This window comes from Ursus americanus, chromosome 4, assembly GCF_024610735.1.
Source record: "Ursus americanus isolate L20-20 chromosome 4, mUrsAme1.1.p, whole genome shotgun sequence".
NCBI classification, from domain to species: domain Eukaryota; kingdom Metazoa; phylum Chordata; class Mammalia; order Carnivora; family Ursidae; genus Ursus; species Ursus americanus.
The window spans coordinates 21,752,450-21,772,351 of NC_142130.1; the positions used below are offsets into that span (position 1 = coordinate 21,752,450).

Below are 19,902 nucleotides of genomic sequence, written 5' to 3' on the forward strand. Positions count from 1 at the left end.
AAATAATCCTTTAAAGGTAAGCTTTCTATTTGATTGGGTTTTCTTAGATTTATTCTTCTAATGTTCAAAGTTATTGCATAAATTATTAGGATAATAAATTCATAGGTCATTTACTGCCAGTAATCAGGTTTAAAATTTTTCCATATTGAATGTTCTCTTTCTTTCTAGTGTATTGTTATTCTTCAGGCTTTTGTTTGAGAAACATATAATGGAATAATGATTAGCCTTTTCCAGATTTATTTATATGTGGTCCTCCCATGCCCAAGTAAATTTGCTCCTTCTGTGATTTGGCCTCCCTTTGGTTATAAGGGAGTGGAAAACAGCATTTGGTGAAATCACTTTGTGGTAAATAGTACATTTAATAGTTCTGAACTCCCTTGCCAAGCCTGCCAAATAGTAAATCTGTGGCGCGATTATAGAGAACTGGGGAATATTGAAAGCACACTAGTGCCTTCTTTTCTTGAATACTTCCAGCTGCCTCCTGTAGCTTTCTTATTAGTTAGTCGATTGGTGAGGAAGTGGGCTGAATTTTGAATATTTCTGGTGCCTTTTGGCTCCTGTGAATAAACTGAAGGGCTTTCTCACCCCTTTCCCACACTTCATAGCTGGCTCTTGGTTGGGTAGCATAAGTACCTCTTACTTTGTCTGGACCCCTGAATTTTTTTTTCTTTAAATAGCTTTAGAGGAAGCTAAGTGGTGTGTTTTTGTCTATAATGTTGAACATATGATATTTTGATATTGTTACCCTTGGAGTAAATTTAGAGGGATTCCCAGAAATAAAACGTTCTGAGTTTCATTTCCCGTTTTGCCTCCTAGATGAAATTCTCCTTATTTATAATAGTTGGTATGTCATCTGGTGCCTCAAGGAAAGAAGACCAACAAATTCAATTCGGATTGTTTCAAGATCCTTGATGTAATATTTCAAAGTGTAATCTTCCCTTTTGTTCTCAGGCAGTGTCCAGTCTGATAGCTGTGGGTACATCTCATGGATTGGCTTTAATATTTGGTAAATTTTCTAAGTACTTTCCTACTATAGATATTAAGTATACTTTTGGATTTTGTGTCTTTTAATAGTTTAATTGTAAACTTTATTTTCTTGTGAAAAAGTCAGAAAAACTTGAAAAGTGGCAGTCAGTAGGGTTTATTTATTTATTTATTTATTTATTGTCTTAGGGGGAGAGAGTGCACATGCGCCCGCTTGCACAAGCAGGGGGAGTGGCAGGCAGAGGCAGAGGGAGAGGGAGAAGCAGGCTTCCGCTGAGCAAGGAGCCTGATGTGGGACTGAGTCCCAGAACTCTGGGATCAGGACCTGAGCTGAAGGCAGGCGCTTAACTGACTGAGCCACCCACTACTGAGGACTGAGTCAGTAGTTTTGTAATTAAAATTACTTGACCCAAGTTCATTTTATTGCTCATTGCAAGTTTTTCTTCTTCATGAATTTATAAGTTATCACATCTTTGACCCTCCAGACCTAGACAGAAAGAGTATAAAGTTGGAAGGGACCTTGGATTGCCCTCTTGTTTGCCTCAGTTTGTGCTGGTGGTGATTTTTTATTCTAAATCATATCCTAGCAGGTATTCTGAAAGATCTTCAGGGAAAGAGATTCACAGGCTTTCTTAGTAATTTTTCATAACTCAAACTGATAATAAGTTCTTTTTCATTTACATTGTAAATCCCTCTAACCTGAAAAGTTTCTAGCCCATAATCACATTGATTTATTGTTTGAGAAGTTAACATTCATTTATATAGTAGATAATAGTATTTTAAGTATTTTCTCTTTTTTTTCCCTACATGAGACTAAATAGCCCTATGCTTTACTTTTGAATTCAGTACTTTGAGCAGAACATCTTCTTCCGTTTTTTTATTTAAAAACTATTAGACAATATTTATCTCTCGTTTTTAATATTCTCTTCTGCATCTTCAGTCTTTTGCATCTCTCCTAAATGGATTTTAGTAAGGAATCTACAGGATGGTGTATAAGGGTTACCTGGGAACACTTTAATAAACAGTACTACAGTACAACAATTTGATCTCTGTTGGCCTTGCATCATTATTTACCATATGAGTGAAAAACTATTTTTTTCACTTGTTTTTGAACAGTTTGAATTCCTGTTTATAAATATGCTAAAAATCTTAATTATCATATGATTTTAAGATTTTAAATCTTAATTATGATTATGTGATTATAATTATGTGATTTTAATTATGTGATTTAAGATGATAATCTTAATTATCATGTGATTGATTTAAATAATAGAGTTTTATTGTTTGGGAGTGGGAAGAATGAACACGAAAATATTCTCTTGAGAGAACTTTAGAATTGATTCATTGAATAATAATTTTTTTCTTATTTCATAATTGATATGTGTTAATAGTAGAAAATTTCGATGCACAAAAGATTGAAGATATAAAATAACAAACCCTACCATCCAGGAATAATCCCTAACATTTCTGTATGGCCCTCTGATCTTTTTTTTTTTTTTTTTTTTTTACATCTGTATGTACACCCAAAATGGAATCATGTTAATTTGTAACCGGCTTTTTCATCATAATGAACATCTTCACATGTAATTATATATTCATCTGTAACATTTTTAATGGCTACATAGTAGTCTTTTGAATGGATTCACCATAATTTACTTAACCACTTCCTACACTAAGACATTTGGGTTGTTTCTAAACAAACAGTATAGCAGTGAACATCTTTGTAACTGCATTTTTGTGCACATGATTACTTCTTTAGAACCAATTCCTAAAGGTGGAATTGCTTAAGGTCAGGGTATGAACATTTTATTTTTTATTTTTATTTTTTCCAGGTTTCATAATTTAATTAGGAACATTTTAAACACTTATGATATTACCTAATTGCTCCTAGAACGTTTTACCAGCCTGCTCTCCTATCAGGTGTAAGAATGCTTATTTTCCTGGGGAGGCATAATTGGTGTTAGATTGAAAGGATTTGGGGAAAGGATCTTAAGAGGACCTTTAGTTTAGTCCCCTTATTTTACATATGAGGTGACTGAGAACTAGAGAGACTAAGAGAGATACACGGAGCCAAGTTCAGAATCAAGAAATACTGAATCCTAGATCAGTGCATTTTCACCATTCTCAGTAATTCTGTCCTCAGGGAAAAGGAGGCAAATTCCAAGATAAATGAAGAAAAGAATAGAAGAACTAAGATGAATGAGAATCAAGTATAATGTATATGTTTATCTGTCAGCAGAATGCATGTTGATTTTTTGTTCCCACTCACCATTGTTCACTTTTCCTCAACTCCATCCTCTTTAACATCCCTTCCTTACTGCAGGGTTATAGGAATATGTGTCTGTTATAATCAAACCCATGTAGAGCTATTGCAACAAATTAAATGAATACTTTTTTTTTTTTTTAAGATTTTATTTATTTATTTGACAGAGAGAGACAGCCAGCAAGAGAGGGAACACAAGCAGGGGGAGTGGGAGAGGAAGAAGCAGGCTCCCAGCAGAGGAGCCTGATGCAGGGCTCTATCCCATAATGCTGGGATCATGCCCTGAGCCGAAGGCAGACGCTTAACGACTGAGCCACCCAGGCGCCCCTTAAATGAATACTTTAAAAATAAAATCTCAACAGAGGAGAAGAGTACATTGTCTTTTGCTACTGTCTTCTTAATTTCCTTGGGACTGCTTCTTAATTTTTTAAGGTCTCAACAGCTCTTTTAGATATGATGAAATGGTAATCTTTCATTACAGTCTCATGGAAAAGGAATATGCCAAAGTGAACATTTTGAGAAAGAATCATTCTGATAATGCTTTGGGTCTTTAATCATGCAGTTGGTAACTTTTACTCAATATTTTTGTGAAAATCTGATTATTTGGACAGTGAATTTTAACAAATGGATTAAAAATTGCCTGAGTGGCAGTAACAAATGGCAGAGTGATGATACTGTGAAGTGTCTGGGTTAAATTTGATCTCATTTAAATATCTTTGTTGATCATAGGAAAAGTGTAGCAGGAAGAATTGTACTTGTTTTAAGTAACATTAGGTTCTTTTTGCAATAGAGGCCTGGGTCATTAAAACACTGATCATTGTAAGCTTCTTAAAAGTGATGTATATTGCTTATTTTAATGGACTATAGTATGTGATATTTATTATATATCTTGGCTCTTTCTTATATATAGGATCTCAAAATTCAAATCTTCATAAAGATGTGTCCGTATTCCAAGGCCCTATTTTTTTGGGTTGTTAGTATACTTTAGTAGATTATCTTTTTGAAGTTGTTTTTATTTCTATCAAACTTCCTGGACTTGGATTTATTTACTGTGCTATAATTCAGTTATTAGCATTTTCTCTTTCCCATAATCAATACCTGAATATAATCATAAATTGGTTAATTACATTTAGTATCATTCCCAGAGATAACTAAAGGTTGTCACTTACACTTTTGAAATTTTACCTGTCTTTTCTCTGAACTTTTGAACTGATTTCTTGCTTTTCTCTTTCTTTTGATCTTTTCTCCATGGATTCAAAGGAAAAGGTATAGTAATTTTGGTTTGCATGAGTGACTGTTTTTATTTTGACCTTTTTAGTGTTGAAAGAGAATGCTGTCAATTACAGTTTATGCCTTCTTGTGAAATGCTTACTGAAAAAAACCAGCTAACTGAAACTGGTTAAAGCAGGGGATGTTAAAAATTATAAATATATGCATACTTTCAGTGTTTAATTTGACTGAAAATATACAAATATTGATTTTTCTCCTTAATCTTTTGATACAGCCCAAAGCCTTTTCTTTGAGTTTGTATCTGCCAGTTGGAGGTCAGCAGCTCTTTTTTGGGAATAAACTGCATCAGTAATGGGTCACATGAAATTTGCACTTTTAATTAAAAGAAAAAAAGGTAGAAGCTTAGACACCTCTGAATCAATTGAGAAGTACAAAATTGTAGATTTTCACCAAACAACTTTTCAATCTTTGACAGTTATCTTGTCCACATCTTATTTCATGACAGGTTTTCAATTAAACACCTTTACCAGGTTTTTCATGAGCATTCCTTTAGTTTTCATGGAAACAATAGCTCTTTCTTTTTCACTCTATTTCATTGGTTCACCTATTGTTTAATTAATTTTTTAAAGTCCAGTAACATTACAGAGGCACGAGCAGTTTTGGAAATGAACACAGCTAGGTTACTGTAAGCGTCAGCATTCTAGATGATAGCCAGTTAGCCATGGGAATTCACTGTGTCCTGGGCTTCTGTCAGTGAGCTTTACAGAGGGTATGAGGACTTTAATTCTGTGTGTTTGTTAGGTGGAGGTCAGGTAAAGTGATTCTACTGTTTTATGATCTTTAATGAAAAATGTTTTCTACTACCTCTTTTCTTCTTTTGGTCTTAGAGAATATTTTAATATGCACAAAGGGTAAGAAGAATAGTATTGAAGAATGATGAATGCTGGCAATAAGAGTCCTCTATACACAATTAAATTTGATTTCTTCTAGAATCTAGTTATTTCCTTCTTTGAAGGTCTTTGGGAACTAGTTAAAACAAATTAGGGACGAAGAAGTAGAGGATTGGGTCAATTTTGGTATGTGGAAAGAGCAGAAATTCTCTTGAAGTATGTTCAGATTTAGATTTTATGGCTATTACAGACTTATGCATTACTTGTGGCTTTTCTTTCCTATTTAGCACATTACTCTTAAGCCCAGAATACACTGAGTAGATCTGCCCTAAGCAAAGTATACTTTGAAAGATAGACTAATAAAAGAAATAGGTATAATTCATTGTAGCATTTGTGATAACTAGGCTTCAAGTTATCTTAATTGGTAAGCTATTTATTATTAATAATAATTCCTTGCATTTTTGTAACATTTGGTAGTTTTCACATTTTTCGGAGGCATTTTCTTATTTAAGCTCTGTGCCAACTCTGTGAAGTTTATAGGAAAACTGATAGTCTCATTTCATATTTCTTGCCTAGAGTTATTTGCTTTATAAGGACCCACTCCAATTTTTTTTTTAAAACTAAGTTGACAATGCCAACCAAATGTGATTTTATGTAACTCTGTAAATGAAATTAGATGTACTGCTAATTTAATGGTTTCTCCCAACAATAGATAAAGCAGACTTCAAGAGCAGGGAAAATAGAATTTTTCCTTAATAATTAAGGCGATCGAGAGACGCCTGGAGGAGTGCAGTATGGAGAGCTCTGATTTTTTTTTTTTTAACCTCTCTTGCTTCTGTCCAGGTCCTTCTGTTCTTTCCATATAACTTTAGAATTCAAGTATTTGGAAGAGGTTTATTTTTAGTTTTACCAAGTAGCCTTTTCCAGAAGTGTCCAGAATAATCTGGGATACAGAATGTTTAGTTACCCCAGCAGAAGAAACCTCTCTCATAAGATTCTGGTTTCTTCTTTACACAGAAATTCTACCTTTTCTGAATTTAGTCTAAATTGAATGATAGCAGGTTTTTTAATACGGGGCCATAAATATAGAATGTATAAAGACAGCAGTAAGAATTGACAAATATCTTTATGGAGTTAAAACCAGAGTATATTTTACACACTGTCCATCACCTCACTGCCGTGCTTACCATATAAAGGAACATTGTAAAGATAACGAATACATTGTTTAAACCAAGGGAAAAAGTTAAGAATGTTTTCATTGACACAGTCCCATGGGAGGTAAATTTCATACATATTTCAGGAATGACCAGGCTTGATAATTTGGTCCCCTGTGTTGCAGCTAGTTTTTAGTGCACAGGACCCATTATGAAAGCAGAATCCTGTTTGGGTTTTTAATCCAGAAGTTTTTCTTCGTCACTTTTCTTTGTTTCCTCCCTTAATGGTACCCTTATTTTTTATTTTATCATATTCCCTCGTTCTCCTATTCTTAATCTCCTTGAGTTATAAGAATACTTTAAATAGTCTTAAATGTGAACTTTGTTAAACCTGAAAGCAGTAGTGAGTGTCTTTAAGTATGGTGGATCAGAACTGAGTACGTTTGGATCTCAAAGCACAGATTACAAACGATCCCAGCAGACACTACTATTCAGACACTACTCTGTGCCTGGAAGGCAGGCAGCCCAGACTCCTGGGGCTTCTTTGTGAGGCTGATACGGAATTTCTGTCTTTGTCCTCTTACTTTAATTCCATCTGTTGCCTCCACACAAGACCCAAAGTAGTGTTTGTATTTATTTATTTATTTATTTATTTATTTATTTATTTATTTATTTATGTAGAGAAACATTGTTGCCTAAAGATCCTATCTTGACAGTTTGCAAAATAAGATATACGGATAATCCACTAATTGTATGAGGCATCCCTGATAAGATACGGATCATGGAAAACACTATTTTGGCAGGCAGTTTCGGTAAAGCAAAAATAAAACGAGATGTTGAATTCAGAGTTGGGAAAATAGAATAAAGGAAATTTTAATAATTTGGATCAAATTGGGAGAGGAAGGAAAATATGTAAGGAAGGGGAAAATCTGTAATTGTAATCATTCTAGAGGTGAATAAAGATAATGGCATTTTAAATACACCAGGCCTTATATATTTATGAATTTTATTCCTTTTTGAATATTTGTCTTAGAAGGCTAAAAGCCAAAATGATTTCAGAAAACATTGAGTATTTTCTGTGTGCCAAATACAGTGCATCCATTAATTGTGTCAGAACTCCTTTGGGAGATGGGGATTGCTATTTGAGCCAGTTTATGAACACAGAAAAATGTTCTTAACGGTATTCACTTTGGATGGGCAAAAGGTTTACATAGTATTACTCCCAAGATCTGAGGATCAATGTCTTTAGATTTCTGATAACTAGATTTACCCTTATGGAAGGAAGATTTGCAAATGTGGAAGCTATTCAGATGATTGTCAGATGCCTCCTGAGTGCAGGGCACCGGGCTAGGTTTTTGGGAGTGTCAGTTCACTTATGATTTTAGCCCTTAGAAAGGACATAGTCTAATAGTGGAAGTAAGACATACTTACCTCCAAAGAATAGCATGTCAGTAGTTAAGGGAGGCACAGACAATTGCTGGGTGACTTCAGAGAACTCCAGATTGTGCAAATATGGTGAGTTTTTTTCCCCCTAAACAGTTAAATTTTGTAGGCATGCCTTCTTATACTTGAATTTTTTATTTCATTGTTTTCAAGTGGGTACAATAATGAACTCTGTACAAAATAAGCATTGCCTATGAGAAGCCTTAGAGGAATTCTTTTAATTATTAGATAATAAATTTTAATAAATAGTTGAATGTCTCCTGGAGAAAAATCAGAATTGATTAAGGCAAGATCCTTACCCTTAAATAACTTAATCTAGTAGAGATTTGAATTATTTGCTTTTAGCATATCAAATGTTGATGCTTGAAAATAATTTTCTTAAGTAGTTTAAATATTTACTCTGTAATTTTGTTTGCACTGTTAATTTGCCTAGGAAACTTTTTCTTTGTGGATAATATAAATGTAAATTATATTATGAATTCTGAATTAATAAATTTTGATTTTTGAAATTTTAAAGCTACTTTAAAAGGTGGTATTCTCTGTAACCTTGCATCTGAACACAGCAAGAAATACAATTTTAAAACGAGACAGATGAAAGATAGTTCATTTGTTCAAAGAGATAAAGATTACTTACGGATTTTTTTTAACTTCTTATTAGCAGGTTCTATATTACTTGTAGATCTGGTTTTTTCTTCATTCTTAGTATCTAATTCAGTGCCCAGCATCTACTACATGCTCAATAAATACATTAAAATGAATATAACTTCGTCCTTTGATTCTTTTGATTGTTGCTACCTCCAAGTCTTTGAAAACAAGGTGATACTAAATACATATTTTTTCATTCCTTTCATTTCTTTCACCTGATTTTACAAATCTCTTTCTTTAGATCAGAATCAAGCTTTGCGACTCTGTCTGGGTAGCACTAGTGTTGGAGGTCAGTATGGAGCCATCTCTGCTCTCAGTATCAACAATGACTGCTCAAGACTTCTCTGTGGCTTTGCTAAAGGACAGGTAAATGTGACCTTATTTATCCATAGATGTTAAAATAAGTTTTAAAAACCTAGTATCTCTGTACCACCTGACACCTGTCAAAATGGCTAAAATTAACAACACAGGAAACAACAGATGTTGGTGAGGATGCAGAGAAAGGGAACCCCTCTTACATGTTGGTGGGAATGCAAACTGGTGCAGCCACTCTGGAAAACAGGATGGAGATCCTCAAAAAGTTAAAAATAGAACTACACTATGATCCAGCAATTGCAATACTAGGTATATACCCAAAGGATACAAAAATACAGATTCGAAGGAGTTGATGCACCCCGATGTTTATAGCAACATTGTCAACAGTAGCCAAACAATGCAGAGAGCCCAAATGCCCATTGATTGATGAATGGATAAAGAAGATGTGGGGGTGTGTGTACACACACACACAGACACAGACACTGGAATATTATTCAGCCATCAAAAAGAATGAAGTCTTGCCATTTGCAACTATATGGATGGAGCTAGAGTGTGTTATGCTAAGTGAAATAAGGCAGAGAAGTACCATATGACTTCACTCACGTGGAATTTAAGAAACAAAACATGAACATATTGGAAGGGGAAAAAAGAGGGAAACAAACCATGAGACTATTTTTTAAAAGATTTTATTTATTTATTAGAGAGAGCACATTAGCAGGGGAGGAGCAGAGGGAGAGAGACAAGCAGACTTCGTGCTGAGCATGGGGCCTGTTGGGGGGCTCAGTCCCACGCCCCCAAGATCATGATAGCCTAAACCAAGAGTCAGATGCCCAACTGACTGAGCCACCCAGGCACCTTTAAGAGACTCTTAACAATAGAGAACAAACTGAGGGTTGCTGGAGGGGAGGTGGGTGGGGGGTGGGCTAAATGGGTGATGGGTATTAAGGAGGGCACTTGTGATGAGCACTGGGTATTGTGTGTAAGTGATGAATCGCTAGATACTATTCCTGAAACCAACATTACGCTATATGTTAACTAACTAGAATTTAAATAAAAATTTGGAGGAAAAGAATGAAGTGCGGTAACACTGGAGCTAGGAGAAAAGCATGGGTGGGACAGATGAGGGCATAAAGTATGTACAAAGCAGTTGCTTAGGCAAAATGCAAACACAGCTATTACGGTCTATTTGTTGATATTTGGGAACTCACTGCATTGATTATCTGAGTATCGAGTATCTGGATGTGAAAATAAAATATTGCATTAAATTTGCCCAGTTTGATTAATTAAAAAAAAAAAAACCAGTATTTCTAGATCAATATCTCAAAGACCAAAAATTGTAAAGTGGCATGTCTGTAGAGCTGAGATTGCTGAGTCTAACTTTTGTTCAGTTTTTAATAATTTTTATCAACTGAGCCAGAGTGTGTGATTTTTAATATTTTAACTTATGAGTCTATATAAGTAAATAGCTTTTACAAACCAACCAGGCAATTGTATCAAAATTTACTTCCTTATAGTAACATAGGTAATTGTTGCTGCTTTTTAAATATACTATGTTCTGCTTTCTCTATTCTCATTACTGTGTTCCTCGATAACTCTTAGAATTGCTTTCTACTTCTGAAACTGGCAATAAGTTTTGGCTTTTCTCATCTGACTTATACATCACTACTTGGTCTGGCAGTGAGCCTTTCTTATAGTTTTTACCAATGCTAAAGAGATTGACTCATTGAAGAAATTTTTTACTTTTTGGTATAAGAACAGCATTTAAAATCTGAAGGGAAAAGTAGGTTGGGCAGGATGAAGGGAAATTGAAGATGGAATAAAGGCCCTATGCTTTAATGAATCTGCAACCTTCGGTTATGTTTCAACTTCATAGCTTTTTGCCTGCAATGTTTATTAGACCAGGGATGGATTATTTCAGCCACAAGGCAGAATACTTAAGTCCAAAAAAGCAATAGATTGGTTTTTGAAGCATTTAGTTGTCTTACAGATCACGATGTGGGATTTAGCCAGTGGAAAACTTCTCAGATCAATAACAGATGCTCATCCTCCAGGAACAGCAATATTACATATTAAGGTAATACCTTTGGGTTTTTTGTCTAATAACTTCTATTATTATGTTTGTGTATGCATTTTTAAGCACATTTCTTTATAAACAGAATCCTTGAAAATGAAGTTTTGTTTGACTAGCCCAATAGGATGCTTTGCAGGTTAGAACCAGAGATGGGCTAGCATGGTAACATTCAGCTGTACGTTGGGTTGACGTCTAACAGAGCAGCAGAAAGCGTAAACCGATGTGATCCTAGACCAGAGGTTGTCAGCAGTACCTTGCTGAAAACTCAAGTGGAGATTTAAAAAGGTCTTTTTACCTTTTGTTTAGTCCACCAACGTTGCTCTGTCACATTTTGTTGGGAGTTACCTGAGGTTCAAGGCATCAGCTGTGAAAGAACCAAGGTTTGCATTATGTTTCGGACCAGATCTGTTGGTTTATTTTCTTTCAGGCCTCTAAGGGAAAAGCTTTAAGATTTGAGTCTTGGCTTTCTCCTTACAGGTCTGAAAAAAATAAGCCAACTTAGGTAACAGATTTCATTTATAAATACAATGTGAACTTTGGTTTTTGTATGCTGTCAAGCCCGTGTTCAGAAGCATAAAAGGTAAAGGACTGTAACTAGGGAAGTCTAAAATCAGATCTTTTAGATTTTAATCACGTACACATTTGGTTGTTTGGCTGTGCAGACCTCCCTTATCCGTACATATGCTTTTTCAAGTCTGTAAGCATCTGGAGTTTGTGTGTCTGCGTTTAGGTTAGTTTCATAAAAGTGTCTTGTGACAGAGCAGCATTGAAGCATTTAGTAACAGTGAAAGCAACCAAGACAAGTAAAATTTCCCTCTTTTCTGAACATCATGGCAGTTTTTCTTGACCTTTTTTCCTATAGAGTTGTTTGTGTTTATGTCTTCTCTCCTTTAATAGATGAAGATTTTTGAAACCTGAGTCTGTTTCTCACTTATTTTTGGATTATGTATGGTAGCTGCTCAATAAACATTAGGTTGAAGGGATAACTAATTGGTGGTGTTTGTAAAAGGACAGTTCATGTACAGGAGAAAGCAAAATACTTGAGAGAAACAGGAAACAGAAGAGATAAAGGCAGAGAGGAAAGAGAAGAATGTGGCTGAGGATAAAATCATAGAAGTGTATTGCTTGGGATTAGTGATAACGGCGTTGCATGCAGACGCTGTGACATTGGAGTAAGAGGTAGCAAGGATATATGTGATTGAATACTTCCAGAGTCTTGCATTGACAACAGCCACTCGCTCTTTAGTACTGTTATTCGTTGTTCTCCAAACTTAAACCCTATATCCCAGCAATAACAACTTGGGCTTACATCCTTAATACATGTATGTGTATATGTTCGTGTGTGTGTGTACATATATGTATATGTATATATAAAATTTATTTTGAAAATACTATAATTGTACTGTACTAATATTGAAATACATTACAAAATACATAGATAAGTAGAAAATTAATAAATAAAAATGCAAGTTCAGTTGATTTTCCTACATTCCAGGTATATATTTCTCACTCTGGCAATTGCTCAGTGAGGCCTTGAGAGCAAAAGTGTGGGTCTTCTTTGTTATGCCTGTGTGTGGGAAGAATAATTTTACAGTAGTCTTCTGTACCTTAACTGTCCCTAAGAGAACAAAGACACGCCATTTAGGATGGCTCACCAACCTTTTGGGTTAGGGAGACCGGTCACTCGGAGTGACTCAGGTTACTCAGTTTTGTATCTTACAGCGTTCACATTTACCATACCTCATGAGCCCTTAGGACTGTCTGTCACTGTGCACGTTAGTTGTCATTTTGAGTTTTCCAGAGTAGGTGATAATAACTGATGTGTACACCGTCAGATAAAATCAGGAGACAGCACATATTTGGAATCACTCCATAAAAAGTTAAACTATTTTAAATATAGTGGACTAATTCATCAGTTATTCAGAAAACGTATTCAAGTTTATTTCCCAAAGATAGCAAATATCTTTTACTCTTTCTCTGTTCTTGAAAACTAGGCAACTGCAAATGTATCTAGTATACCCTGTTCAGTTTAATAGCAGCTTAGAAAAAGTTAACGTTAAGAACTCAAGGGGAGAACTTAGGGCTTTTATGAGTCATAGTTTGTATTTTTCTTTGATCCCAATGAAAGGTGGGTTTGCTTTTTTAAAGCCTCAGTTTTTTAAAGATATTGAGCCATTTTTACTCTGAATATGGGTGGGTTTGTATATTTAGAATGATGAACTAAATCTAGGTGATTTCAAATGCTATTAAATGTGTTTGGTTTTAGATTTTTAAGACATTATAATTTTTTCCCTTTTTCATACTTGACTGGTTGTTGAAAAATCTCTAAGAAAGTGAATTTCTTCTCTGTTTAGTTTACAGATGATCCAACTCTTGCAATTTGTAATGACAGCGGAGGCTCTGTTTTTGAATTGACATTTAAGTAAGCAACTAAAGGACATATGTTGACAAATGAAATGAAAAGACTAGCTCTGGTTTAATCACTTGAAGTTGAACATGAAGAGGTCTGGAAAAGCCATGTGATTAAAAATAGGTTATGATTTGGGGAGGCTTATGGGACATTTGGAGGTCCAGAAATGGCCACCCGGAATTCTGTCTCTGTAGGTCTGAGTTGGGATTCTGAACTCCTGCTCCCCAGGGAATTCATATGAGCTCTCAGTCTTGGGGACCATAATTCTGGAGTATGTCACTAATTTCGGTTTAGGCCCCAGGCCCAGTTGATTCTAACTCTAATATCTAAAAAGGTTTTTATTGCCTTGGAATTACCATATTTCTCTTTAAGAGCAAAGACTGTCTAGATATATGGGAGAATATTTATAAAGCAGGGTTGTTTTTTTTTTTAACAAGTAGAACATAAAATTCAATGCATGCTGTATTTCCATAAGTTCTCAAAGTAAGGACTGTTTCTTATGTTTCTCATACTTTCTCACCTTGCTAAGCCCAACATAATTGCTTACAAAGTACTACTTGTTTATTCTGCTAATGTTCACTGAGCATCTCCTATGTGTAGGCATTGTTCTAGGCACTAGACTTGCAGCTGTGAACCAGACAAGCCTGCTACTCTAATAGAACTTACATTCTAGTTGGGGCGGGGGTAGAGACACGATAATGAATACATAAATGAAATAACTTCAGAGAGTTATGAGTGCTTTGAAGAAAATAAGACCAGTCAGCTTGCTGGAGTGCATTTGAGGATAATTCAGGAAGTTGACATTTGAGCAAAGACCTGAGTGATAATCTGGTCAACAAATGCAAAGATCTAGACGTGTTCTAGGTGAAGGGATGTTCAAGCACAAAGGTTTTGAAGTGGGCACAAATTTGGCTTGCTGGAGCAACAGAAGGAGGCAGTTGTGGCTGGAGCATGACTTTGTTAATAGTGGGAAAAGAGGGGCGTCTTGGTGGCTCAGTCGTTAAGCGTCTGCCTTTGGCCCAGGGCCTGATCCCAGGGTCCTGGGATTGAGCCCCGCATCGGGCTCCCTCCTCTGCTGGGAGCCTGCTTCTTCCTCTCCCACGCCCCCTGCTTGTGTTCCCTCTCTCGCTGGCTGTGTGTCTCTCTGTCAGATAAATAAATAAAATCTTAAAAAAAAAAATACTGGGAAAAGAGTGAAGGCAGGAGCCAGATCACATAGGACCTTTGAAAACATGGTAAAGAGTTTGGATTTTATCTTATGTATGGTGGCAAGCCATTGGAGTGTTTGTAGGAGAAGAGTGGTAAATCTGACCTAGACGTTACAGAGAACCTGCTAGTGTCCTGTGGAGTTGGAGTGTTGGAGGCAAGAACAGGAGTTTAGGAGGCTGTTGTAGTAGTCCATGCTAGTGGCGGTAGTGCCTTGAATCGTTACTAAATCAATTCTGAATTTTTTGGTTACCTTTGCAGGAGAGTGATGGGGGTGAGAACATGTGAATCTAGATGTCTGTTCAGTGGTTCCAAGGGGGAAGTTTGCTGTATTGAGCCTCTCCATTCGAAGCCTGAGTTGAAAGATCATCCCATCACACAGTTTTCCTTATTGGCCATGGCATCCTTAACAAAGGTTGGTTGGTATATTGAGAAAGTGAAACTCATAACTTTTAGAGGCTTTGAATACCAAAAATTTGAAAATTATAGGGTAAACATTAAAAATATATTTTTCTCCTAAAGATACTGGTCATTGGATTGAAACCGTCCTTGAAAGTGTGGATGACTTTTCCCTATGGACGGGTGAGTAAACCTCTCCATTTTATTGGCAAAAGACCATGTCAGAAGGGGGGAAATGACTTGAAAGTGTCGAATTCTGTGAGATTGTCAGAAAACAAGGTGGAATGGAAGTCAGTGCTCCAAAGATCATTGTCTGGACTTAAATCGATGTGACCAAAGCAGTATAAGGTGGTGACTGGAGCGGTACAGATCATGAGGTCTGTGCTTTTTTACTTTTATTGTTTTAAGCTGTCCTCTCATAAACAGCTGCTGCTTTGATACTGAACTGATAGAGAACACCGCACCATAGAATCTAGCATAATTTGTGGCTACATAGGCCTTCTTTTGGCTTCTGCCTTTAGTATTCTACTTTGGAGGATGACACTTCCCAGCATCTGTGATGCATACCCCAGTTTCCCTTTCCTTTCCTGCTTGGTTCTTTTCAGAGAGTTGTGATCTTCTAGTGTATACGTGAGGAGAGGTATTGATGGGATGAGATGGAGAATGATGGTACAGAGCCAGGACTAGTTGAGAACACAGCCCCTGTGCTGAGGGAGACCACTCTTCTGTTGGTTGGTTGGTACTCCATTATCTCTGGGCCTCAGGGGAAGCAGATCTGCCCTTTCCGATGGCACGGCCAGCTTGGATTGCCATTTGTGTTTCTTAGGTTAGCTTCACTGGCTAAATGAGGTTTATCATGGTGGTATATGTTTGCATCTTTTTGTATGTTTTTACTAGTATTTTTTTTTCCAGTATTAACATTTTCAAATAGAGATGTAGAAAGAATTTTACATTGAACATCTGTATACTTACTATCTAAATTCTGTCATTAATAGTTTTCTGTACTTTATTAAATATCTCTCTCCATCCACCCACCAAATTATGTTATTTTAAATGTATTTACAATAAATTGCAGAAGTCAGTACTCATTTGCCTAAATGTTCAGCATGCATTATGTTTAGAGTTCAATATTTGTTTCTCCTTTGGTGTAGAATTTACTTACAGTGAAGTGCACAGACCTTGGTCATACATTTGATGAACTTTAACAAGTGTATATACTTTTATAACCCAAACCTCTATCAAGATACAGAACATTAGCATTAACCCGGAAAGTTCCTTCTTGACACTTCCCAGTCCGTCCCTGCTTCATTGGAATCTTAATGAGAAATTGGGAGAAGTTTTATCAAGGAACACGAGTCAGATGCTCTTTTTAATTAGTTTTCTCTTTGTCCTGCTGTTAACTGTGATGCCATATATATATATATTTTGTTGTTGTTTGTTTGTTTTGGCCTTTTCCTCACGTAGATGGATCCTTCCAGTGTTCCATTGCTGGCCTGGCACTTTGTGGCGGTACATAATTATGTGAATCCCATGCTTGCCTTCTGCAGAGGAGATGTTGTTCATTTTCTGTTGGTGAGTCCTGATATGATGCTTGATCTGTTATAAAGTCCTCTATCATAATATTTTTTTCCTGATTCACCAGTGAGTTAGTATTATGTTAAAGAAATATGCTGTTATAATTCTTTGAAGGGAGAGTGATTATTTAATTTTAATTTTAAGCTTTAATGATTAACATGGAAAACAATTGATCACCTCAGCTCCATGCCCCCCTCCATGGTGTATTTCTCAGTTCATCTCCTTTGACTAACCAATAATTAATTGTTTATGTGTGTGTATAAATATATGAATGTATGTATGTCTATTAATGGCTTACCTATTTACATAGAGTGTATTAATTAGACAACTGGTATCATTGAGCACATACTGTGTTCTCTACACCGATGGACACAGAAGCAGTTGAAGGACGTATAAAACATAATTTCTTCTTTCACACAACTTCCAATACTGCTTGAGAGACAAAGCCAGTATGCCCATTACTACTAGGGAGAACACTATGTTTAAGGATTCAACTATGTGATGAGAACTGAAAGTTGATAAAAGTTCAGAGTGTGGAGAGATTACTATGGACTGGATAGGCCATGGAAGACACTGAAGGATATGGGGCAAGTACTGCAGGGATGGTGGATATGCATATTGGGGCAAATAAGATGAACTGAAGTTATAGAGGTAAGAATGTGCCTGCATAATCTCGGGTTTCCTAGCTTAGTGAAGCAAGGATACCACTGTCCACCTAGTTTCTCCAGCTAGAAACCTAAGGGTTGCCTTTCAGTTACCTTTCTCCCTCATTTCTGCTTCTTCACCACATCCTGTTGATTCTGTCTCCAACATATGAATTTACTCCCTTTTTGACTCCCCCATTGCTGCTTGCCTAGCCTAAACCACTGACAGCTCTTCTACTTTGGCTCTGGCATAGCTTTCTTTTTCTTTTTTCTTTTTTTTTTTTAAACGATTTTTATTTATTTATTTGACAGAGAGAGAGACAGCCAGCGAGAGAGGGAACACAAGCAGGGGGAGTGGGAGAGGAAGAAGCAGGCTCATAGCAGAGGAGCCTGATGTGGGGCTCGATCCCAGAACGCTGGGATCACGCCCTGAGCCGAAGGCAGACGCTTAACAACTGCGCCACCCAGGCGCCCCCTGGCATAGCTTCCTAACTAGACCCTGGCTTTGGTGTCTTTGCATATGCTCTCACCTCTTGTAGGGAAGCTCTATGCCCTCTTCCACTCTGTCCTACCTAACTCATGATTAACAGTGCCTTCCCCGACTTCCTGAACTGTTTCCTGCTACATACACAAGACCTTCTGTCTTCTGCTTTGATAATTTTGAGTACTTTTAAAATTACTTGTCTCATATTTTTCTTTCTCATTAAGTGAAAGCTCCATAAATCTAAAGATTCCAACCACAAGGACAGTGCCTGTATAGAGTAGATGCTTAATAAATGTTTATAGACTTAATGAGTGTGAGAAACCTATGAAAAATCAAGTCGAATATATGATGTAGATTTAGATAAGGGATGGCATACCATGGCCTATGGACCAGATCTGGCCAGTTGCTTGTTTTATAAATAAAGTTTTCTTGGAACACAGTCATGCCTATTTGATTATGTATGATTTATGGCTGTTTTCATGCTACAGTGGCAGAATGGAGTAGTTGTGAAAGAGATTGTATGGTACACAGAACGTAGGATATTTATTGTGTGTCCTTTTACAAAAAAAGTTTGCTGACCCCGATCCAGATTATATAATATAATTGGCCTGGACTAGGTAATGAGGAGCTGTCACAGGTTTGTAGGAATTAAAGAGATAAAGATGTGATTAAAGTGGTATTTAAGGAAGATCAGTATAGATGTAGCAGAAAAAATAGATTATAGGTGGTAGCAGGGAAATGGAGGGTTTTGCTCTTGTGCCAAAGCAGGTATGAGGTCTTTAGACAAGGATGCTTGGTTGCAGTGATAGTGAGGGATGACATTTTGAAGGAAGGACAAGGCTGCTCACTGGATCTGGGAACTGAAGAACATGAACGAGTCTTTGTTTCTGACTGCACTTCAGAAGCATGAACTATTTGAAGGGCTAGGGTTACAGAGGATTTGAATGTTAGAAGCAAAGGTGGGATTCTTAAGTCTTCTCTCAGGGAATGTCCTCTGGGCAGACGGCAATCCAGGTCTGCAGTGCAAGTGAGAATTTCAGGATAGAGAATGTCGTTGAAACTGAGAATCAAAAGCCAGAGCATACGTAGCCTTGGCAGGCACTCACAAGGGAAAGGGAAAAGAAAAGGAATCAAGAAAGAATGTTCCAATAAAGGCACATAGAGATAGGAGGGAAAGTAGGACAGTATGGCCTCACACAGGAGACAAAGGAGAGGCTTCAGGACAATGTCAGTTCCAGGGTAATACCATTATTAAATAAAGATCAAGAGAGAAGACGACTGAAGATGAGACCACTGAATATGCAAGTAGTTGGTTTTTTTTTTTTTTTTAAGATTTATTTATTTATTTGAGAGAGAGAGAAAAAATGAGTGGGGAAGGGAGAGGGAGAAAGAAGTAGACTCCCCAGTGAGCAGGGAGCCCGAGGCAGGGTCAGTCCCAGGACCCTGAGATCATGACCTGAGCCAAAGGCAGGCACTTAACCGACTGAGCCACCCAGGCGCCCCCGCAAGTAATTGTTGATTAGAAGCTTTTCAGAGGACTAATCATCAATGGAATGGAGGTGGAAGCTACATTGTCAAGCCTTGTTAAAGAAATGTGCGTCTAGAATAGCAAACTTACACTCCTAGTGTTTGGCTGCAAGAAAAATATCTGTAAAAAGCAAATCAGGGAAAGGCTTTTTTTTTTTTTTTTTTTTTTTGAAGATGGAGAAGTCAGAAAAAATGTTAGATAGCAAAAGGAAAAGTGCCCTTAAAACGAGTGAGTGAATCTGCCAGCAAGGGAGAGGTAATATTAAGCAGTGGTGGAAGGGGTGGGATTTAGAATATATATGAGTGAAGTGATCTTCTTTAGCAAGGACTTCAGCGAATCCTAAGAGAATAGGTAATGTTGGCATTGTTTTTTCATTTGTGAAACTCTTTCAGTATAAGCCAAATAGGGAGCCATTTGGTGTTCATTTTCATTTTTCACGTGAGGGAACTGAGAAAGAATAAGTGATTGGCCTTTGTCCACACGGCTATACTAGTGGAACTGAAACACACACCTCTAGGTCACATGCTCCTTCTACTAGCCTATAATTTCTTCCAGGGGAAGTGACTTAGTGAAGCAAAGATGAGAGTACATCAAGGGCCTGCATTAGGACGGCTCAGTTGTTTGTGTAGGTATCTGGTGAGATCAACACTGTAAGTGATGG

At 36.7% G+C, this 19,902-nt stretch overlaps 1 protein-coding gene across 6 annotated transcripts in view; it reads left to right on the forward strand.

The window, feature by feature from the left end:
- The window catches only part of VPS8 (VPS8 subunit of CORVET complex), a 245,956-nt gene that overhangs the window by 25,671 nt on the left and 200,383 nt on the right, over positions 1–19,902 (forward strand). For 4 of the 6 annotated variants that reach the window (XM_087861466.1, XM_087861467.1, XM_087861468.1 and 1 more), the window contains 7 exons: positions 952–1,006; positions 8,851–8,975; positions 10,912–10,998; positions 13,350–13,417; positions 14,873–15,026; positions 15,134–15,193; positions 16,475–16,582. In XM_087861466.1, coding sequence (XP_087717592.1) covers positions 952–1,006; positions 8,851–8,975; positions 10,912–10,998; positions 13,350–13,417; positions 14,873–15,026; positions 15,134–15,193; positions 16,475–16,582 — 657 coding nt within the window. Of the gene's footprint in view, positions 1–6; positions 1,007–8,850; positions 8,976–10,911; positions 10,999–13,349; positions 13,500–14,872; positions 15,027–15,133; positions 15,194–16,474; positions 16,583–19,902 lie in introns of those variants that run through there. The other 2 variants (XM_045776628.2, XM_045776629.2) reach the window with 2 other exon arrangements.